This window comes from Mustela nivalis (genome assembly GCF_964662115.1).
Source record: "Mustela nivalis genome assembly, chromosome: 12".
NCBI classification, from domain to species: Eukaryota; Metazoa; Chordata; class Mammalia; order Carnivora; family Mustelidae; genus Mustela; species Mustela nivalis.
In genome coordinates this window covers 42,331,808-42,356,626 of record NC_139031.1, presented here as the reverse complement: position 1 = coordinate 42,356,626, position 24,819 = coordinate 42,331,808, and the positions used below count along the sequence as shown (strand labels likewise).

At 37.4% G+C, this 24,819-nt stretch overlaps 1 protein-coding gene across 3 annotated transcripts in view; it reads left to right on the top strand.

Moving 5' to 3' along the window:
• The window catches only part of BBS9 (Bardet-Biedl syndrome 9), a 458,943-nt gene that overhangs the window by 350,408 nt on the left and 83,716 nt on the right, over positions 1-24,819 (top strand). For all 3 annotated transcript variants that reach the window (XM_082691753.1, XM_082691755.1, XM_082691754.1), the window contains one exon: positions 6,205-6,387. In XM_082691753.1, the coding sequence (XP_082547879.1) occupies positions 6,205-6,387 (183 nt within the window). The remainder of the gene's footprint in view (positions 1-6,204; positions 6,388-24,819) is intronic.

Sequence of the window (24,819 nt, the reverse complement as noted above, 5' to 3'; positions counted from 1 at the left end):
TGGATGTTGGATGTTAGTGATCATATTTCCCACCCCTACATTTTGGAGGTGATGAAACTAGAGACCTAGAAAAAGGAAGTAAATTGCACTGTGACATAAAGTTGCTCCCTAGGGAAGGCGGTCCTGGCACAGCTTGCTATATTCAGCCCTAAGGGATGTATAAACTCACCCATATCATATGATTCCGTTTTCTTCACTCATTCATCCATGCTGACCTTTTATTAAAATAAACCTATCTTAACTCATATGGAGGTATTAGAATGTCAGCAAAGTGGAAACCTGCCATTGGGAAGCTTCAGATAGAATTTGTTCCACATATACCTATAAGGAAATCTATGTGCAGGCAGAAAATCAATGCAGGTGACGTTACTTGGTGACATTTCTTGGGTCAGATTGCTTGGGTATAAATTCCGACTCTGCTGCTGACTAACTGCTCTATATTTCTGTTTCCTTAAGTTTTTAAAAGATTTATTTGTTTATTTTTAGAGAGAGAGAGTGCATGCGGAAGGATGGGCAAAGGAAGAAGGAGAATGAGAGAAGCAGACTCCCCACTGACTGGGAGCCTAATGCGGGGCTTGTTTCAGGACCCTGAGATCATGACCTTAGCCTAAATCAAGAGTCGGATGCTGAGCCACCCAGGAGCTCCTCTGTCTCCTTATTTTTAAAATGGGGGGCAGTACTAGTTCCTGCCTCATAATCGTTTTGACAATAAAATGAGCTAATCTTTTAAGGAGGTTAGCGCAGTGTCTGGCTCCTAGGAAGCCCTCAGTTAATGATGACAGTTATTATTACATAACATCAACTTGCTTAGACCACTGAAAAGATTGTAGTCTGAGATTTGTAGACAATAAATGAGTCATCCCTTTAAAAAATGAGCTTCGCTAAAGGAGCAGGTGTAGTAAATAAATAGCTCATTTCTAAAGTCTTCGTAATTTTGAATTATATAGAAACTAATACAATTTTTTAAGGAAAGAAAAACCTCCCCATCCTTTACAAATGATGAAATAATTTTCTTTTACTATAACTTTGGGCAGAAATAAGCTTGGAAGTTCCAACTTGAGTTGACCTCATGGTAACAGTCCAACAATGGGGAAATTTAACTAAAGCACATATGCCTGTTATGGATGTAATGTATTAGTAGTGTTTTTCCTTAGTATCTTTGTTTGATTATCAAGATAAAAACCTACTTATTATTTTAAGGGGACTACTGTATATATTTGTGTACCATTGCAGAAGAAAAAGTACTCAGTGGGGAATCAGGAGACAGCCTTGAGTCCTGGTGCCTCTCTGCTGTAGTTCAGGATCACAGGCACTAAGGTCATCTGAGCACTGAGCTTCTGTTTCCTCACCTGGAAAGGGCGGCTGCAGGGATCAAGAATTTCTATCTCAGAGGGTAGTCCTAAAGACCAAGTGGTAATCTGGCTATGACAGCACTAACACAGTGCTTTGCCCACAGTCAGGGCTTAGTAAATGATAGCTAAGCAGCAATGTAATAGGGTTCTGTGTGCCACACATAGGATTTGGAGGCAGCTTTGATGGTGAGTTTATGTGAAGAAATTGGACATGTCTGTGTTCACATAGTATGATTCATGTCTACTCTGCTGTTGCTGCTGCTACTTTCCTGTAACCAATTTTAGAGCCTATCTTGGCAGCTGGAAGTATTTGGGATTAATTTCACACTCATTTTATGAGTTGAGCATTTTCCTGCAAGCAGCTCCCTGGGCCTCTGCCTCATTACTTTGGCATCAACTGATATGGCAGTTGGACACGGATGTCCTTTGGGGTCTCCATTTTATTTGGAAACCTTCAATTCGAAAAAGCAAAGCAAAGGCCATCAACACATTTGTGCTTGAAATCGTTAGCATTTATTGTTTCCTAAACCCTTCCCTTTCTGTAGTTCTGTTGAACACCCAGGGAACATACATCTTGCACAGTCAGTGATGAGCACTGAAAAATCACTCTCCTTCAGGTTTAAGCCCTAGCAGCTGGTTGGCCTCATTTTGCAGTTCCAGGTGAATAGCGAGATCCTCTAGGCCTTGGTGGGACAGATCTAAATCTTGGTGGGTCTATATTTTCCAGCCCTTTTTACTATGTTAATTCTTCTAAATTCATTTGGCTCTTATGAAGAACAAAGTAAACTTGGCTGTTATACGTAGAACTAAATTGAGAACATGGAGATCTGTTTAGTATTTCATGCTGGCCAGTAGGTCAGGAAGATTTTCCTTGGGGGTAATTTACATAAGGAATTGTTTATCCCATTTCTTTCCAATTTCTGTGACCGTTGGGGGATGGCAGACTTTCCACAATGGCACAGAAATATAACTAGCAAGACCGAAACTTAGAGAAACGATGCTTCTCTCAGATTAATGTATTTTGGGCCTTGCTCAGGAAAGATCCTGTGGCTTGGGCTGCTGTCTCACTGAGAAGTCATTCTTCCACCACAGCTGTGTTTAGCAAGTTGGGTGGGTCTATGAACTGACATGCTGTTACACTTAGTAAGAATTTTCCCTTGATAGTGAGGAACGTGCATAACAGCCTTACTTTAAGTCCCAGCAAATGCCCAAATGTTTACTATGATCGATAGCTGCTTTGAATGCAGCCTGCATCAGGGAACACCCACACTCATAGTACTCCACCACCACCCAGGACCTGCGCTGCTCAGTGCATGCTCTTCACTTGACATTCCATTTCCTCTGCGACAGTTGCCCAGATTACCTTTTTTTTTTTTCTTCCTTTTTTTGATCTCATCAAATGCTGTTCCCGAACTGGGATATTTGCTCCTTCCTGAACAAGCACTCTCTACTTTTCTGTTTTAATGCATTTGTTCAAGTTGTTTCCTACACTTTTAAAGCACCCTTACCCATCTTAAGGATGAATTTCTGATACCTCTCTCAGTGGCATGCTGGTTCTCTGGGAAGGAGAGGTGTTGGGAGGAAGCACGGTTTTGTAACATTTGTTGATTTTCATGTGTAAATACTTCTGCCATGGCTGATTTCAGTCTACCAATGTGAGGTCACTGAATGCAAAGCTGGGAAGAAATGGGCAATAGCCCACCATTGCAGAGTGTTTTCAACATACAGATACAATAAGCATAAATAACCTCAAGGGTCTCGACAATAGTAAACTAATTAGGAAGCAATGAGTTTTGAGTATTTATTACCCTTGTTTTGGTGTAATTTATTTAATTTCAAGTTTATGTGACTTAATTTTTAGTAATGGCCAAGTTTAATAGCTGACATACAAAACTGAAAATCAAACGACCTGTCCTTTCTCTGGAGCCTATAGGAGCTGGACAAGTTGGTTCCAGCACACCACTGTTTCTTCCTCTACGTTTTCTTTCCTAAAGTTCTCCAGAGTCAGTAAGGCCTTTCTCTGAACCTAGAAGGTGCTTCAGGTTGCATGCAGGCTTTGAAGTGAGAGACTCCAAGTGTGAATCCTGATCTCTCACTTGCAAGGTGATGGTCAGGCTGGCTATTTGACTTGCAGTTCCCTGTGCAAAATGAAAAAGCAGGGCCCTTGTTCAAAGGCCAGAAGAATATGCTTTTAGAAATAACTACTAAAATACAAATCTTTTCCTTTCCATTTGCTGGTTTGTTTTTATTTTCTATTTAATACCATTCCAAGTAACAAAAAATTTAAATTTAAAGTTGTTAGCATGAATTTTAACATTAGTCTTGTGCAATTATGCAATGCCAATTTTAAGTGCAAATATAAGAACATTTAATGCTGTGAGTTAATGAGCATTATCTCCTCTTCTCATGTACATGTCTCTTACTCCTTCATCAACCTCACTTATAAAACACAAGTTCAAAAATAAAATTATTAAGAATTTCTAGACAGAGGGGCACTTGGTGGCTCAGTTGGTTGTGTCTGACTCTTGATTTTGGTTAAGGTTTGATCTCAGGGTCATGAGATCATGCCCACATTGGGCTCCTCACAAGGCGTCAAGACTGCTTAGATTCTCTCTGTCTCTCTTCCCCTCCTCCTGCTCCCTCTCTCTCTTAAAAAAAAAAAAAAAAAAAAAAAGAAGAAGAAAAATTTCAAGACAGAGAGAGCAGGGCATTAAACCAATTATGGAGCCCTTCCAAACACAGGCACAGTTTGCATCCATGTGTGTAGTACTGGCACAGCAGAATGTTTGGCATGTAGTCTATGCTCACTTAATTACAAGGATTATTATTAGCCTAATGATTATAATATTAATGGCATTCTCCTTTATCATTCGTAGGATCTTCCCTACAGTATCAACTTTTGCCTCTGACGTATTTTCCTTTCTCCATTATAAACTCTCTGAAGGTAGAGATTAGATTTGTCGCCATTGATTTCCCTAGAGTGCTTCCTGCAAATTCTTGCATATACCTGGCACTTAGGAGGTGTTTATGACCTTGATCTTTGTGTGATTTGGGCTTATTGACAAGGCATCTGTGTTGTTATATGATGGTCCTCACAATGAGGCTTAATTGGTAACACTCACAGGAAGAAAAGAAAATAAATACAGAATTTAACAGGAGTCAGTTGTAATCATGGTGAGGGTGGGGGAAAGAAGCAGATGATTCCAGGTGTTTTGATTTAAGGAAAGTGGCCTCTGTCTTTTAGAGGGGACTTCTTGAAGTAATAGGGAAGGGATGAGTTCCAAGCCTCATTTGAGTAAAAGAGGCCCCAGGGATATTAACTCTGGCCCATAGTAATCTGTCCCTTTGCTAACTTCTTTTATACTTATTTTCTGTTCTGCACAATTAGGACATTATTACAGTAATGTTTCTTTCCACTAATTGGTTGTATATGTATGTTTCCTGTCCAACAAATTATGGGATCCTTATGGATTATAAGATATGTACTTTTTTGAATACCTATGGAAAGGAAGTCGCACAGTATTAGGTACATAGTAAGCAGTGCATTTTATTGTAATGCTGACTTTGGTCCAAACTCCCAGGGCTCCCTGGAGATCTGAATGTGAATTGGGTTGTCTTTTCTATCTCCTGCAACCCCTCAACCAAATGATGAAGATTCCTGGTCTACCCAGAATTGTCAGGCAAGGACCTTCAATTGCTTTGTCTTTCTCAAACTGTATCTCTTTTCCATCATCTCCCAGATGCTCTGAGGACTGTCCCCCTACAGCCCTGTTGTTACATGGAATTTGGGAGACCACACAGCTGTAAACCCTGACTTGTTTGAATGATGATTTTTTAACAAGCCCTTTGGGCCAGGGTCAATAAGCCATGAAATATCACCAAATGGTTCATGTACACTAGAGTTCTGAAAGTCATCTAAGTTCTAGTTCTTCAAGCTGGCAGGGACTGATAGAAAGGAGCTCACATTGCCCTGGCTTTTACTATTCCTGTTCTGGGGGCTGTCAGACGCCTTGCGCCTCTGAGCCAGTCAGTTCATTACTTTTAATGAGCACAAAATTCACCAAGACATTAAAATAAAACACCAATGGGCAGTCTTGGATGTTCCATCCAATTGTTGCTTTAGTTCTTTTTTCCACAGGATTATTCAGGAGAATGAAAAAAAAAAAAAAAGAGCCAATTCTGTTCCTGCCAATTTTATCCTAAGTAGATTTGGCATTGTAAAGCTAACACACCCTGAACATTTTTTTTTCTTTTCGTTTAGATCCCTGTGGGCTAGTGCCTGACATTTGTGTTAAAAATGACATTACTCAATTGGTCAAATGTTTGAACATGATCTACCTTTTAGTTATAATAAAGAAATACTGCATATCCCAGCACCATGTAACAAGTAAAGAATAATAATCAGAGGCAGTATTTTCTAAAAAGGGTACAATGACGTCATTATTTTAAATTACATGGCAAATGAGGCTATTTTGATATTTTTTAATTGCTCAATCTCTGTGGCTAGTAATAAAGACTAAAGTAACTGTATTAGGGTTACTTATATTATCACATATTGTAGAAGGTCTGTTGATGGTGAAGCAGACACCGAACAATGTCCCCATTAAGCCGATTTCATGGATATTTTCATCTCCTGGCCATATGGGTTTGGAATTACCTTAGGGATTTTTTTTTTTTAAGAAGGAAGTGAACAGATGAATGATAACTATTTTATTACTCAACATAGCTTGTGTTTGTGGAAGACAAAGTTCATCAATTTGTTTTAAAGAAAAACAAGAGTGTGCCAAATGTAATTTGTTGAGGGCTCAAGAATTGTGAAATTATCCCTAACTGAAGTTTGTCATTTCTGCAGGTAATCGCTCTAGCAGATGCGGTAGAGGAAAACCAAGACAATCTGTTCCAGTCATTCACCAAGCTGAAAAGTGCCACCCATCTGGTGATTCTGCTGATTGGGCTGTGGCAGAAGCTCAGTCCTGACCAGGTTGCTATTCTGGAAGCAGCATTTCTGCCACTGCAGCAGGACACTCAAGAATTGGTAAGGACCCACAAGCCTGGTAACAGCCGTCATTATTGAAAAGAGTGTGATTTTAGGAAGATCTCATGTGGCTATCATATTTTCTAAGGTATCAGATGGAGGCTTTTTTTTTTTAAACCCAGGTCCTGTTTTTCTTTTCTTTAAACCATAATAAAAATGTCAAATAAAGACCTTTTTTTTCCTAGAGTTATTTTTAAAATAGGTATATAGTCCATTTTTATGTGGTATTCAGTCTATTTTTTATGTGCTCTTCAATCACTTAAAGCCACAGAAACAGTCATTGGACTGCCTGAGCAATGGCAGTAAACCTTCAGGTTAGCTAATCCTTTCCTTTTCCACCAGAGAAAACAGTTCAGCCATTTTAATTTACACAATGTTCTTAAATTTAAGTGTCACTTCTAGGGTTAGGGAGAGCTGAGATAGCCTTGCTAAATGACAAGAATATTTTGCTACATTTATATAGTTCTTTATGTGTAGTGTATAAACTCCTTTACTCTTGACGCTTTGAGTAGACAGTTTAGAACCAAACGGGGAAAATGAGGGTTCATATTTGGAATTTTTGGTTAAAGATTATATGAATAAAAATATTTTAGAGCCCTTGAATTTTAGAGGATTATATGACTACCAGGTGTCATTTTGGGGGAACTTCTTGCATGCTTTTAAATACAAAGAAATAATACACTTCTTAGAAATTAGAAACTGATGGACTTAATTTTCTGTATTGGAGGAAACCATTTCAAGAAAAAAGTCATTTAAAATTAATTTTTAAACACAGCTATGAGAACACAGGACTAAAAATAATAGTACTAAAACTAGCATTTTTGAGTGCTTACTAGGTAGGCATCAGGTGGTATCTTAAGTGTTTCACAAGAATTATCTCATTTAATCTTAAACATGTCCCAATAAGGTAGTTAAGGTACTGTTTTCATCCTCATTTTATATATGAAAAAATTTAGGCTTTGAGAGTTAAGTACCTTTTGGAAACTAGTGGGTGGTAGAGCCAGGATTTGAGCCCAGGTCTGGTGGCTTTCAAAGCGTATGTTTTTAACTAATACACTATATTTTAGCAAACAAAGTCATGAACAAGATTTTGAAAATCACAGCCTTTGTCAGTTGAATGTAATTTTCTATAATTGGGTCAAAATATTGTCAGATGAAAAAAATGAAACTATATTTTATATCCTAAACAAAATACTAAGAAAAAATTGGAAAAGAATTTAGAGTACACCTTTTTCATAGATTAAAAAAATAAAATTACTGCTAAAATTGATTTAGTAATAGAAAACAGTACAATTAGGAGTGTATTAGTAAGAATGATAACTATGAACTCAGATTAAGTAGTCAGAAATATGTGGATGGCCTCAGTTCCTGGTTCCACCACTTGATGATAAAGTCCTTCTGAGCAGGTTTTCTAGCTGTTCTAAATTTCTACTTCTGTAGCTCTAAGCTGGAAGCAATAATAGGACTTATGCAATAAGTTGAGTAAGAATTAAATGAGATAATGGAATAGAGTGGAATTATATATATTTTTTAAATAAACATATAATATATTTTTATCCCCAGGGGTACAGGTCTGTGACTCGCCAGGTTTACACACTTCACAGCACTCACCATAGCACATACCCTTCCCAATGTCCATAACCCCACCCCGCTTCTCCCAACCCCCCTCCCCCCAGCAACCCTCAGTTTGTTTTGTGAGATCAAGAGTCACTTATGGTTTTTCTCCCTCCCAATCCCATCTTGTTTTATTTATTCTTCTACCCCCTTAACCCCCCATGTTGCAACTCCATAGAGTGTAATTATATCTTACTCATTTTTATATTCTCAGCATCTGACACAATGCCTGACCATAGCACAGTCAATATTTGTTGGGTAAATGACTGGAGAGAAAGGTGAAAGCTAACAAGAGTTGACTTGTCAGAATACATGTAGTAGATATAATCTGGAGCATGAGGAAGCAGGGCAGGTCCAGCTATATAATTTACAGAGCCCAGTGCAAAATGAAAATATAGATCCTTGTTCAAAAAAGTAGGAAAAAGTGCTAAAGTGTTGTTAAAACAGATACCAAAACAAGCCTTTTACTTTCTTCCATCTCTCTTTCATCATGGTGCTTTATATGCCATTTTATATTGTTCTAAATGAAGGAAAATTAAAAATTCAAGTTGTTAGCATGAATTTTACCCTTATTCTTTATAGTGTACAATGCCAGTCTTAATACAAATATTAATCACCCAAATTATGTAATTTGTATTTTTTAGATCATACATGCATATGTATTTTGATCTTAAAGAACTGTGAATCACTGCACAAAATTAACTGTTTTTATTTCACTTCTTGATATGTACACATCTACCAACACTGTCCACCTTCAGCTTACTGATGAGTAAGGAAGGAGAGAAAGGAAAAGGAACTCTGTGTTACTCTATTTCCCCTTCCTTCTGTTACCATTTTCAGTGTAATAGTTGGATAATACGGGGAAGTAACATGATATAATGGACTGCCTTAGTCATTCCTGGTTTTATTAATCTATTGCTGCCTTTCTTCATTCAAAACAAGTTTTGGGGCAAATGAAAAGCCTTGAAGGGTTGTCAGTGCCCCACTTAATCAGTCTAGATGTAACATAACTTCCTTGTACTTGCTTTAAGTCTCCCTGACTTGGAATTCTAAGCTTATGGGACAGAAAGGGAGAAGGCCACGCATATTGGGCATGTCTTCCCCTCTCAGAAACACTTCTCTCTCCCATTGGACTTCACTTACAGAACACAAGTTCAAAGATAACATTATTAAGAATTTCAAGATGGCAATGGCAAAGCATTAAATCAAGTGTGGGATCCTTCTGAACGTGGGGCCCTGTGTGATCACACAGTTCACGTGCTCCTGAAGTGTGGTTAGACCCAGAGGAAGAATTTTCTTAAAATAGAGGTTCTCAAATGTAGGGATTGAGTTCACAGAGAGATTGTGGTATTTCTGAATTTAGGGAACTTTGGAAACAGCCTCGTTCTGCTGGGAGTATGTAGTATGTTCATCCCTGTAGGCAGGTGAATGGACGAGGCATCTTCTCAAAGCTCCTTTCTGTCCTGCCACTATGTTCTGTGCTGTCATACCTCCCAAAACAAGGAGGGAAAAATTCTTTCAACTTTCTTCTAAATTTGGTGAGATTAGAAGGTGTGTATACTCATAATGTCTATCGAAGTCATTAATGAGTCAGGACACTTGATAAAAACATAACTTGGAGAAGAATGAATGAAGAAAGACATTTTAATACTGCTTGTTATGCTCTTCATCTTTAATTAGGTTGTGGTATTCACTTTGGACTTATACTGTTGAGACAGCTTATATATCTTGAGAAAAAGGGATTCCTTTTTCATTCTTCAAGACATACGCATGCAGTATGTGGTTTTGACATGCTAGTTCACAACCCCCCATGTTATGCCTTTAGACCTCACAAATAAATGTTATGTGATGGGTATCCCACTGAGATGTGAAAATGAAATATGCAAACCTGAAATAACTTGGAGGGAGGGTAAGGCGGGAAAGAAAGGAGTCTCTGACCAGAATGTTGAAAATATGTCCCATATTGAAGTTATTATGATACCACAGAAATCTGAATGTAATTTAGACGGTTTGGTTGAAAGTGGATGGCAGAGTACATGTGTGAGGGGGAGAACTTCAGACATGTGGATAGCATTTTCAGAAGAGACTCTCAGTTCAAGGTCAGATGTCCCCATAAGTATTGAGAGGTAGAAGAAAGTACTCAGAAGATATTTTATTTACATTTCACATAGCATTGCATAATGGTTTGTTGTATTGTAATTGAGGTGGTGTGTGTCACAAAGGCAGGCAAAATGCCTGAATTCACTCTGGAATATTTTCTTACAGGCATCAGGTTCACAAAGCAAAAATATTTAGAATTAATTATTACTAATGAAAAGTAATGTTCTTCATACTATATCATCAGTAGTTTTTTTTTTAATACCATCTCATTTAGAACAGAATTTATCATTGTTTTCTTTAGTCTGTTTCTTTAGTGATGCTTTTTTTATTTTTGCCACTTCTCATAATTATTTGGGGGCAAATAAATGCTGGTGTTTGTGGACTTTTCCAAAGTGCTGAAAGTTACATATGCCAAATGTGTTTTTGTAGGGATACTTCCTTTCACTTTAAGGGATACTTCGCTTCACTTTAACCATTAAGTGTTTTCTTTGGCATCTCCAAAAAGAGCTCTTAAACTTGGTTCCATCAGTGGATTTGATAATAAATATGATAATGTCCATATCATCTTCCTGTCATAATAGAGAAGTTTTGCCCCAAATACTGTGTTCTCTCAGAGTACCTGATGGGGCAATTCTAAAATGAATTGTTTTCTTACTTCTCAGGTTAGGGGCTGAGGAGATTTCAGAGTATTTGCAATGTACAATTTAAACATGTATCTACTGACTCTTTGTCTATTTGAAGCTCTATGGAAAATTCTATCTCTACTTAAGCCCATGAGGGCTGAGTTACTGGTTTGAGTCTGAGAGAATGTTTAATTGTGATAGTACATTTAAAAATGTTGTATAAAAGCCCAAACTGCAAAACTTTATATACCTCAGAATTGACTTGGAATCATTAATGCATTCAATGAATATTTATTAAGCATCTACTATGTTTCAGGTAGTGTTCTAGGATCTCAGCATATTTCAATAAACAAAATGGAGCTAGATCCCATTTACTTCAATGTTGTAAGCAAACAGATTCTAGTCATATTTAGCTGTAAACATATTGGCTGTCTGATGTGGTAGCCACTTGACATATGTGGCTATTTAAATTGAAATTTACATGAATTAAAGTGAAATAAAATTTCAGTTCCTCGATTTCTCTAGCTGTATTTCAACTGCTCAATAGCCGCATGTGGCTACCATTAGTGGCTATCACATTGGAAAGTGCAGATATAGAACTTTTCCTTCACCACAATAATTTCTTTTACATAGTACTCTCCATCATTAAAAGAGAAAGGGTTTTGTCAATTGGGTTAACAACTTAAGCACATTTTAACAAATTAATCAGAGAAGGGTAGGATGCTGATGTTAAGTTATGCCATGGTGTTTGCTTTAGCAGCCCTTATTTCTGGTATTCTGGTGTCATCTGCCTGGTCACATGCAATAACCAGGCTTTCTCTAGGGAGATGAATGCATCTACATAAAAGGGAGGCAATAAGCTGGCGCAAGTGCTGCTACTCACCCTTCACATGACCTTGATAGACATTATAATCATCCCAAATTCTTTCCTCTTGAGCCAGCACATGACCTCAGAATCCTTTTGAGTAGAGCATTCTAGGTAGTCACTATCTCTTTTGGTTGGTATGTGGGTGTATTCTCTTTGCCCTTCCTGATCTCTGTAAAGATCTGCTTTTCATTTTCTTACCAAACAGCTTAGATAACTAAGATTCTTTCACATAAAGTCCAGAAGATGGCAAGAGAGCAAAGAGGAACAATATTGTTATTTCCAAATGGACTTTCTGCGACTTCTCCACAAAATGTTCATGTTCCACCTGACTCCAGAGGAATCTTTAAGGAAAAGAGCAACCATGTGCTGGTTTGGAGACCTGAGTATACACAGTCCTAGAGTTAGAAGGAGTACTGGCACATTGCATAGCATTTTGCCTTACTTTTTCTTTTCCTTAAAAGTGCATTTAATATCTTTAGTAGATGTTATCTACTGTTTGAAAAGGAAAAGCTTTATTGTGTTCTTAAGACCTTAACAGTTATCTTCCTTAGTATTGAACTTTCAAACCCCAAAAAAGTTAAGGTGGAAACTTTCATCAGTGGGGGAAGGAGATTTGGGCCTTCAGCCTTAGTTTTTGATTGATTATGCCTTTGACAGACTGATATGGAAAGAGAAACTTATTTTTAACATGTTCAACATGGTTCATGTGAGAAAACAGATGTTTATAATAGGAAATCCTATTGTGTAGAGAGACTTATCAAGGCTCACTTACAAGATTTAAAGTCTTCTACGTCACAGGGCAGGTTTGATGTAAGGGGCATTGTGCCTCCTGTCTGGATTGAGTAATGACGAGATGGCTAATCATTGCTATTATTAATGACCTCTTCTTAAAAGGCAAACAAAAGGAGGAAGTCTGGTGTCAGTATCAAGTCTGCCTTTATGACTATTGAAGTATCATCACAATTACAAGCTGTATATGGGAACATAGTAGAGAAAGTAAATATTTTGGTAATCTCCTTGATTTTAGCCAACTAGATAAACATGAAAGAATTAGTTTCATGTTCATAATGGCCACATACTCTGTGTTGTTGCTAGTTACATGCAACTGGTGTTCTATAATGTTATGGTTTTCTACTTCGCCAGTGTTGAGTATAGCATATCTCAGAACCTTTCTGATGACTTGCTTGCTGTTTTAAAAATTAGAATACATCAAAATAGCCGCTAAGTAGAAAAAAATATACAAGGGGTGATGTGTAATTTTTTAAACTTCCCTTAAGTATAGCATATATGAAACAGTAATAGCTACATTTAATATTATTTATCCATTCAAGAATAGAGATACTAAATAAATAAATAAATAATTGATTAATTGAAGCTTCACTCTCACTGTATGCCACTCCCAAACCTTTGTGAAGCTGGATGTGGTTTAAATATAAATAAATAAGTGAAATTCAGTCAACCACAATGAGGAAAATAATGATCATCATCATTCTCATAATGCCTACTGTTTTGATTCCTGGCTAAACGTGTATTTTTTTTTTTAAGACTTTACTTATTTAGTTGAGAGAGTAAGAAAGAGATAGGGAACACAAGCAGGAGGAGCAGCAGAGGGAGAGGGAGAGAGAAGCAGATTTCCTGGCTGAGCAGGGAGCCCAACAATGCGGGGGCCCCGATCCCAGGACCTTGATCCTGAGATTATGGCCTGACCCACCCAGGAGCCCCAGAAATGTATTTATATTAATTTGATTTCCTTAAAATACCTTTACCCAACTTATTTTGAATCTACCAATTGCAAAGCGATGATTTTGATGTCTGGAACATTGCATTCTTTTAGAAAGGTACATGTAGAAATTGGGCTGTCTTTCCTCTAAAACCAGTGCTCCTTCTGTGCTCTAACCATATACAGAGCTGCAGACTTAGTCAGTCACTCTGGCCTGCTGTTTTTCATTTGGATATGTTTCTCAGAAACCCCCTTGGATTGCATCCTCATTATTCTACCTGGCTTTCTGTGGTGGCATTTGAAGTAGCCTTTCTTCTCATGTCTCTGCATTGGTATGCCCTGTATATCACTGCTAGACTCAGCCCACTGCTCTCTTGTCACACATCTACTTACATACTTTCTGTGGCTCTCTTTGCTCCTGGTTCAGTTTGGACTCCAGTGCCAGGCATTCAGTTGCTTGGCACCATCATATCTTCTTTCTCAAAATCAGTTTCTGTGACTCCCCAGCTTTCCTACTTCATCTGGGAAATCTGACTTTCCACAGGTACACAGCTTCTTTGCATCAGGCCACAGCTAATAGTGTTTTTTCTTTTCTTCACCTAACATAGTGTCTTCTCTTTACTCCTCTATCCACCCTCTTTTAGGGCAGATCAATTCTCTTTCCTCATTTATTCTGGCTTCCATCCCCTTGTGAATTTCACTTGGTGCTATGACACAACTTAGCTCTCATTATATATTCTGAAATGGTTAGTGTGCTTATCTTGTATTCTTTTTTTTTTTAAGATTTATTTATTTATTTTGGAGAGAGTGCACACATGAGTGGGGGGAGGGGCAAATGGAGAGGGAGAGAGAATCTTAGGCCAACTCCATGGAGCCCAAAGCAGGGCTCAATCTCATGATCATCAGATTGCCACCTGAACCGAAACCAAGAGTCGGTTGCTTAACCACAGAGGCACACCACAGAGGCACCCCACTTATCTTGTATTCTAATAAATGTAAGGACAGATTCTTCTATATCCCCATAGAATTAAAGCTTAAATTAAGCATATAGTTGGATATAAGTATCAAGGGATTGCTTGATACCCCATTTATTTCGATAGTGTTCCACACGATCGCAGATTCTCTTTAAAAAACTGTATGGTTTATTAAAAAAGGAAGTATTCTCCTTCCATTTTCACCATCCCTGTTTTTTGTAAGCAACCTCAAATATGTTTGGGTTCTGTAAGAGAACCCAAAAGAGAGATCAGAAATCTGATCTCTCCTGCATGGATGTGCATGGATGGTAAATGATATAGATAGACCGATAGCCAGACCACCACACATGTATATATTTATACATATATTCATTCACATGTCCTGTAGTTCAAACGAGTAAATACAAAAATTTTTAATCTTACCAGTGATGAATATATGCAAGTGAAAACAATTATTAGGTACACTTCACCTATATTGATTTAGTCAAACTTGATAATAAATAGTGCCTAGAGACCTGAAGTAAAATAGACATATCCACATATTTTCTGCTGTAGGCTTTCCAGAGGGTTGTAGATCTCTAGGACAAGAAGGGCCACAAAACAAATCCAACACTTGGTACCAGTAATCTAAGTTAATGCACTAAAAGTAGTAAACTAAAATCTATTTGGTACCATGTTTATAATTATGAAATACTTAAAGCAACCTAAATGCTAATAGTTAGAAAATATAAACTATGGTTTGAATAGGTATTGTGTCAGACTGGGGTTCAAATCCGTGCCTCCACCCTTTTTAGAGCAAATACTTAAGTAGCTCTACATCCTTAAGCAAATTATGGAACTGTCTAAGCATTGGTTTCCTTATCTATACAGTGGTGAACTAGACCAGACCCTAAGGATTGGCTCTGCTTTGAAGAGAGGTGAGAATGACCATTGAGATTTTATTTCAGCTTGCTTTCACTTTATAATCCTACTGAACCAGTAAACAAATGGTTCAGAGGAAGAACATGGGATTAAGAAAGTGAGAGAACTTGGCTCTCCAATGCCTTTTCTCATGAAGGCATGCCCAGAGTCTGATGGAAAACACAGTTTGTGCAGGGCGAGGAATCTGCCAGTTCAGACAGAGGTGTTTAGAACCAGAGGTTCACTGCCTTTCCCACACTTAGGCTGGGAGCAGGGCCACATCAGCATCTGAGTAGCTGTTGCACATGAAGTTTCTTTTTGCATCGCAGCTATATCCTTTTCTGTACTATATTTCTCTTTATTGCAAATTTAAGTTTGGCTGTGGCCTACTACAAATGGTTGACTGAAGCACAATAAACATTTAATGAAAAAAATATATACTAAGGTTTTTTCTTCCTCAAGAAGACATAATCCAAATTCTATTTTTCACACAAAGTAACTGAAAATTACCTTGCTTGTTTGGTCTCAGTGAAATAGACCACTTATTGAGCCTCCCATGGGTGTCTCCATCATCATTTTCAGATTCAGGGTTTTGATGGTTAGTTATCTATATCATCTGGAAGACCAAAATACTACTACTTACAACTACAAGTACAGAAGTACTAAACCGTGCTTTAAAAGTTGCATTATATCTGTGACCTCATTTGGGAACTACTTGTCAAAGGTATGCAGTTGTTATGAGGATACCCTTTATATACCTCTCCAGATTCCTGTAAGGACTAATTGAGATACTGTATGTAAATGTGGAGGCGGGCATATGACAGTCACCTAAAAATTATTAGCTATTAGTACTACTACTGTTTTTCAACAATAAGGTGCTGTGAGTCACAGCATTATTTTATGGAACTCTTAGGGAAAAAAAAACACTGTCAATTAAACTATGACATAGTATTTTTGGTCACTTAATGTTTTTAATAAGTATTGAAGGATCTCTTTTAGACTTATTAAAGCATACATTTTATCATCTGTTACTCTTGTGCCTGAATCAAGCAACATAAATTGGTTGAAGTGTTCTTGACACTTCTTCACATTCAAAATTTGATTCTCTTAACTCATCTTTAAACTCTAAATGTCATTGCTATACACGTTTATCCACAAAGCATAGTCCTATGTGCTGTGTGTGTGACCTTTGTGCCACAAAGAGCATTGTTGATGCAGCATTTAAGAGCATGCCACTGTTGCCCTCCTGATTTTTTTTAGAGCCTCTTATATCTATTTTAAATACTTTTCTTTTTGATGAAGATCAAAGCCTTATTTTTTTTTGCCCTCAGTTGAATCATATATTGCTGAAAGCTGAGTAGCTTCCATTCAGAGTTAACAGGAAATTTTAGGCAAATTGATGTTTATTGCTTGAACAATAGTTCTATGTAATACATTAATTAATCAAACCACATCTATTCCAGGGATTTGGTAACTTCTACTTCAATTATATTGGTTGGCACAGGATGGTAACCTGTGTGCATGTATCTCAGTAACAAAATACAACACATTTTTTCTATCTGTATCTTCTTGTCTTACATCCTGGAAAGCACTTAGCTTTTGCTTTTGCAAGATAATATGAATGTTGTCATTCTTCTGTCATGAATATTTGCTTCAGTAATTTCAAATTTATATTTCCTACTGCCCCATTTCAACTTTTTTATTCAGTAAGTCATAGCATAATTTTAAAAAGATATCTTAAATTTCAGTTCAATAGGAGAGTCTGAGCATCTGAGCATTGCACACATGTCAGTTGAAATGACAATATAAGACCAATTTGGACAGAGATTGTGCATACACAGACACTGACAATGATAGCATTATTGGAGCCTGGAAGCCAGCAGTTGTTAGATAAAATACATCACTATTTCAGAGATGTTAAAATGTGGGGGGAGAAATTCCTGGAATTAATGGAATGTAATTTTAAGTATAATTATAAAAATTATAATTATAGTCATTTTTTATTAAGAGGAAACCTCTGTGTAGTTTGAGTTGGGGACAAGAAAGTTACTGAAAAAGGCAAGGCCTTGGCTTTCTATCTTGGAGTAGACATTCTTGACCAGAAGCATATTTCATATAAATAGAAAAAAAAATTATTAGTTGCTGATTTTTTTAAGAGAAAGCCACAAATAAGCTGTGAAAAGTAATGAAGATTGAGTACCTATTGCTAACACTTTTAATCTGGCAGATTGCATAATATGAAATCTGAGTTTAAATTTCCCTATATGTCATTTATGAAAACTGCAAGAACCCAGATTTTCTCTCCCAACACAGTGAATATGAATATGCAGATGAAATAACTGAAATTGTTAACAGGAATATGCTTCACTTTTTGCCTTTAGAATAGTGAGAGTTTCCACTTTCTTGGAAATAAAATCTAATTTCTGTGGCTTAATGGCAGTGGTTAGTTGCATTCTAACCCATTTATTATAATTCAGGGTTATAAATGTTTCTGTATAGTTTGCAGCAGTTTCAGAACCAAGTCCTGTAAACCACTAATTAGAGGATTCCTGTTTTGTAGAGAAAAAAGGAGAGGAATCACACATACATACAGAGGAAGGAGAGGGAGAGAGTGATTGTGTGAGAGAGAGATAGGCTTGCTTCCTACAGTTCAAAATAATGTTAGTTTTGGCCATTCTAAGATATTCTAACTGGTGTAACTAAGATATTCTAAGATATTCTAAGATATTCTAACTGATGGCTAGTGATGATGAACATTTTTTCATGTGTCTAATAGCCATTTGTATGTCTTCATTGGAGAAGTGTCTGTTCATGTCTTCTGCCCGTTTTTTGATATGATTATCTGTTTTGTGTGTGTTGAGTTTGAGAAGTTCTTTATAGATCCTGGATATCAGCCTTTTGTCTGTACTGTCATTTGCAAATATCTTCTCCTATTCCATGGGTTGCCTCTTTGTTTTCTTGATGGCTTCCTTTGCTGTTTAGAAGCTTTTGATCTTGATGAAGTCCCAAAAGTTCATCTTCGCTTTTGTTTCCTTTGCCTTTGGAGACATATCTTGAAAGAAGTTGCTGTGGCTGATATTGAAGAGGTTACTGCCTATGTTCTTCTCTAGGATTCTGATGGATTCCTGTCTCACGTTGAGGTCTTTTATCCATTTTGAGTTTATCTTTGTGTGTAGTGTAAGAGAATGGTCGAGTTTCATTCTTCTACACGTAGCTGTCCAATTTTCCCAGCATCATTTATTGAAGAGACTATCTTTTTTCCACTGTATATTTTTTTCTGCTTTGTCAAAGACTATTTGACCATAGAGTTGAGGGTCTATATCTGGGCTCTCTACTCTGTTGCACTGGTCTATGTGTCTGTTTTTATGCCAGTACCATGCTGTCTTGGTGATCACAGCTTTGTAGTAAAGCTTGAAATCAGGCAACGTGATGCCCCCAGTTTTGTTTTTCTTTTTCAACATTTCTTTAGCAATTCAGGGTCTCTTCTGATTCCATACAAATTTCAGGATTATTTGCTCCAGCTCTTTGAAAAATACTGGTGGAATTTTGATCGGAATGGCATTAAAAGTATAGATTGCTCTAGGCAGTATCGACATTTTAGCAATGTTTATTCTTCCAATCCAAGAGCATGGAATGGTCTTCCATCTTTTTGTGTCTTCTTCGATTTCTTTTATGAGTGTTTTGTAGTTCTTCAAGTACAGATCCTTTACCTCTTTGGTTAGGTTTATTCCCAGGTATCTTGTGGTTCTTGGTGCTATAGTAAATGGAATTGATTCTCTAATTTTGCTTTCTGTGTTTTCATTGTTAGTGTATAAGAAAGCAACTGATTTCTGTACATTGACTTTGTATCCTGCCACATTACTGAATTGCTGTATGAGTTCTAGTAGTTTGGGGGTGGAGTCTTTTGGGTTTTCCATATAAAGTATCACGTATCTGCGAAGAGAGAGAGTTTGACTTCTTCATTGCCAATTTGGACATCTTTTATTTCTCTTTGTTTTCTGATTGCTGTTGCTAGGACTTCTAGTACTCTGTTGAACAAGAGTGATGAGAGTGGGCATCCTTGTCGTGTTCCTGATCTCAATGGGAAGGCTGCAACCTTTGAGATCAGGAACATGACAAGGAGAGGATGTGGAGAAAGGGGAACCCTCTTATGCTGTTGGTGGAAATACAAGTTGGTGCAGCCAGTTTGGAGAACAGTGTGGAGATTCCTTAAGAAATTAAAAATAGAGCTTCCCTATGACCCTGCAATTGCACTACTGGGTACTTACCCCAAAGATACAGATGTAGTGAAAAGAAGGGCCATCTGTTCATAGCAGCAATGGCCATGGTCACCAAACTGTGGAAAGAGCCAAGATGCCCTTCAACGGACAAATGGATAAGGAAGATATGGTCCATATATACTATGGAGTATTATGCCTCCATCAGAAAGGATGAATACCCCACTTTTGTAGCAACATGGACAGGACTGGAAGAGATTATGCTGAGTGAAAGAAGTCAAGCAGAGAGAGTCAATTATCATATGGTTTCACTTACTTGTGGAGCATGGAGGAAATTGGGAGAAGGAAAGGAGAAGGGAGTTGGGGGTTTTGGTTTTGGAAGGGAGGTGGTTGGGAGGTTGGGTAAACCTCGTGGTGGATTTTAAGGAGGCCACATACTGCATGGAGCACGGGGTGTGATGCATAAACAATGAAACTTGGAGCACTGAAAAAAAAAAGTTTAAAGAAATAAAAAAATATTGTTAGAAAATTAAATTTTATTGAGAATTATTATTATGTATTGACCAAGGACTCTATATATGTTACCCCATTTAATCCACACTATGTGTCTTTGAAGTAGCAGATACTATGTGTGATCTGCCCATATCTCTTCACCTCCCACCATTCCTGAGAATTTCTGCCTTTTGAACGTGTGCAGCTTTTTGCCTGAGGACTCTTCCTGTTTAGCAGAGGCTGTACAGCCACTGTATTCAGTCAATGATTAGTAGGAACTGGTAGATTAATACCCCAGCTTCCTCATCCCTCTAACCAGGAAAGTCCAAGGTACTTTACCAAGTCCAAGGTACACTACCTCCCAGAGCTGTCCAGCAGGATTGCACAGTTGCCTTTAGCGTTAATTGCTTGACAGCACAGTGTATTGGCTTCTCCCCCTTCCCAGTCCCTTCCTCACTACCAACTGTTACTTCTTGGGTCAGCGCTCAGGTAAACTATTTGCACTCACAGCCTTGTCTCAGGACTGTTTGTTCCAGTTTACAGATGAGGAAGTATGCCCATGATCACACAGAAAATACCAGGCAAGTTTTGAGTCTAATCTAGAGGATTTACAAAAATGAACAATCTGATTCCATGGGGAAACTTTTGACCAGGTAATCATACTGAAGTCTTTTTAAAAATTTTTAAAATTAAATTCCAGTTAGTTAATGTAGAGTGTAATATTAGTTTCAGGTGTACAATATAGTGATTGATCACTTCCATACATCACCTGGTACTCATCACCACAAGTGGCCTCCATAACCTCATCATCTATTTAACCTATCCCTGCATCCAGCTCCCCTCTGGTGATCATCAATTTGTTTTCTATAGTTAAGCGTCCATTTCTTGGTTTGCCTCACTCTTTTTAATCCCCTATGCTCATTTGTTTTGTTTCTTAAATTCCACATATATGTGAGATCGCAGACATTGTCTTTCTCTGGCTGACTTATTTTGCTTAGTATAATATTCTTTGGCTCCATCCATGTTGTTGCAGATGGCAAGATTTCATTCCTTTTTATGGCTTAATGTATCACATCTTTTTTATCCATTCATCAGTCGATGAACAGTTTGGCTATGTCCATAACCTGATTATTATAGATAATGCTACTATAAACATCAAGGTGCATGTATCCCTTTAAATTTGTATTTTCATATTCTTTGGGTAGATACCATTACTGTGATTGCTGTATCATAGGGGAGGTCTATTTTTTTAAAAAAATTTATTTATTTGTCAGAGAGAGAGAGAGAGGGGGAGCACAAGGATGGGGAGCAGCAGGTAGAGCAGGCAGAACAGGCAGGAAGAGAAGCAGACCCCCCACTGAGCAAAAGGCCTCATGTAATACTTGATCCCAGGACCCTGGGATCATGACCTGAGCTAAAGGCAGACGCTTAACTGACTGAGCCATCCAGGCATCCCGGAAGTTCTATTTTTAACTTTTTGAGAAATATCCATGCTGTTTTCCAGAGTGGCTGCACCAATTTTTCTTCCCATCAACAGAGCAAGAGGGTTCCACTTCCTTCACATCATTGCCTATACCTGGTGTTTTTTGTGTTGTTGATATTAGCCATTCTGAGAGGTATGAGGTGGTATTTTACTGTAGCTTTGGTTTATATTGCCTTGATGATCAGTGATGTCGAGCATCTTTTCATGTGTCTGTTGGCCATCTATATGTCTTATGTCTTCCTGTTAGATTCTATAATAGAAAATTTAATGGACAAATTTAATTGACTTGTGGTTTATTTCACATAGCACTGGAATGAACTCAATGAATATATTGATTTTTGCACCAAACTAATGAGGAACTACCTTATTATGTAAAGTGTAAAGACCTATCTTGAACAAATTATTGGCAGGTAATTCTTGATGTTCTTCTAGGAAGGAGGCTAAAACAAAATCATTTGAAAAGCACTTTACCTAAACCTTTTTCCAAATACATTTTGTTTCCTTCATCATATTTTTGTATATATTCTTATGTTATTACTTGAGCGAAAGTTACTTGAAAATAAAATGCATATCTGATTTTAACCTCACAATATTTAGTGTAATGTCTTGTATCAGTCCACTCTAAATAAATATTCTTAAAATAAATGACTATATTGATTCAAATTAGTGCTTTATTAAATGGACAAATACATTTAAAATTAGGAACAATATAAGGATAAACATACCATATTATAAATAATTACTATTGCACTTTGAGATTTGTGCTGTTGTATTTCTGTTACCTTAGCTTGGTCACTGTAAAAAATGACACTAACATTGAATGATGTGCCATTCAGTAATTTCAGATATCATTCTAAATACCTTATCTCCTTACTTCTCCAGAATTCTGTTTAAAAGAAAATAGAAATAGAAACCTAGTATGTGGACCTTCTTGTAGTTGTTTCAGATCCATTGGTAGCCTTGACTGAGAAAGAAGCAGGTAGTCACATCTTAAAATAGTGAAGCTACTGGGTGGTTCTGAAGAATTCAAACTAATTAAAGGGAGAGAGAAAAACAGAAAGAAAAGGATCCCGTACATCTTCATATTTAAATCAGTGGTTTCATTTTTTCTTTGGACACATTCCCCTGAGTTTGGTCATTCCTTGTTCTTTGAGATTGCTAAGAACACAGCATCATCAGGGGAGGAGTTGATGCCTTTATTTTGTTCACACAGTCCTTCTTGTGTCCTGACTTTGTTAAGGTTCCCCAGACTCCATCAGATATGTGGATATGTAGGGAGTCTGTAACCCAATGTATCTTACAATTTTATTATAGGAGTGGCTGCTCCAAGTATTCATAATAGTGAGCCCCTGAAACAAGCAACTATAATTCAGACTCATCAGAGTCAAGTCTGACCATTGTTATGTTTTCAGGGGATATGGTGTCCTCAGACCATCCCTAGGTGTTAGTTTCAGTAGTTTTGCAGGTACTAAATCTTTGATGAATTCTTCTGAAAGTTTGACCATCTAAACTGGCATAGATCATATGGAGTAAAATCTTATTTAATTATATGCAGATTATTCATTTGACTCCAGAAGCTGTTTTAAATTTTGGTTCTGTGAATATGTTAATTTTGCCCATAAATTTTCTGGGAGAAGACCTCATGTGATATTTTCTAAAACGCAGTTTAGTAAAAGGAGCGTAAGATGATCTGATGCCACTATTACAAGACATAATGAAATGGGAAAGAAGTGCTCTGTAGCATAGTGGTCAGGATCTATTTTTTAATTTCATTAATTTTCTTTGGATGAAAGTAACTTCTATCACTTAAAAACAACAAACAAATACACAAACATATACGCCATCCCATCTAAGTAACTACATATATTAAGCAGTTGTGGCGATTTACAGTGTGATCTCAGGCTGATCTCTGAAAATATTACTTGTGTTTTCACTGGCTAATATGACAGATACTAATTTTCAATGTAATGTTAGGAAAAGGTTAGCAAATTTAATTCTTCTCTGAAACCTGTATTCATGAATTTCTCCTTCCCATTTCCACCCTTCACAAGTCCCTCATTTTTGACATGGAGCTGTGTAAAGTTCTGTTCTTTCTCCTCAAAAATCTAGAGCATGGGGAGATAAGGAACAGGGTATTTAGAGCCACACAGCTCTGAATTCCATCATAGCTCCTCCTTTTAATAACTGTCATTTCTGGTGAAATACTCTATATGTAGAGCCTTAGTCGGAAGTTGCAATGCCTAGCTTCATAGGATAGTAGTAAGAATTACTCAAAATAATATTTGTAAAATTTTCGGCATAAGAGGTTTTTACTCTTTTTGCTGCCGTTGCTATTATTTCTGGGGCTATTATTTGTGGGAACCAGCCCAGAAAAAGGAACCTTTTAGAGAGAACTCTTATAATTAAGAATGATAACATGGAATTAAGTATATACAGTTGCTAAATATGTCTCAAATCTGCAAGTATCTGGCAAAGGAAATTAATTTTCTGGTTTTTAACTGATGAGGAGACTGAGACTCAGACAACTAAAATAATTTTCCTAGAGACAAACAGTTCATAAGGAAAGGTACCACAGTTCAACCTGGGTCTTCTGACTTCTAAGCCAATGCAATTTTCATGATCTGTGCTGACTCTTACATGGAAATTATAAGTAAGCATAAATCATTAGTTTGAAATGGCAAAAAGTGAAAGATTAGTGATGCATGTTAGGCAGGCTAATGACCTCGTGGGAAAAGCAGCATCAAACTCAGGACTCACCTTCTTGGGTTTCATTTTCTTGGGCCTCTATTGTCCCCTATTAGTACCTTCAGAGAAATTATTTTTATAAATTTGCTTCTAGTTATTTTCAGTGGAATAATTAGTCAAAATTAGCTAATACCATTGCTAGAAGTAGCTTTCCTCTGGAATTTTTATTAGCACTTTGATTTTTCAGTCTTAATTTTTTTTTTGTAATTTGCTTCTGAATAGTGCATGTTGATCTGGAGCTTTTCCTGAAGCAATTATTAGTGCTTAGTGAAGGTGGGCTCCAATGGACATCACTGATATTTTATTTTAAAACTGAGTATGACTGGGAGCACCTGGGTGGCTCAGTTGGCTAAACGTCCGACTTCAGCTCCCATCATGATCTGAGGGTACTGGGATTGAGCCCTACGTCAACCTCGCATCAGGTTCCGTGCTCAAAAGGGAGTCCCCTCTCCCTAGATGTTCCATTCATACACTCTGTATCTCCCTCTCTCTCAAATAAATAAATAAATAAATAAATAAATAAAACATTTAAAAAAATGAATATGGCTGGGGTGCCTGGGTGGCTCAGTGGGTTAAAGCCTCTGCCTTTGGCTCAGGTCATGATCCCACGATCCCAGGATCGAGCCCCGCATCGGGCTCTCTGCTCAGCAGGGAGCCTGCTTCCTCCTCTCTCTCTCTCTGCCTGCCACTCTGCCT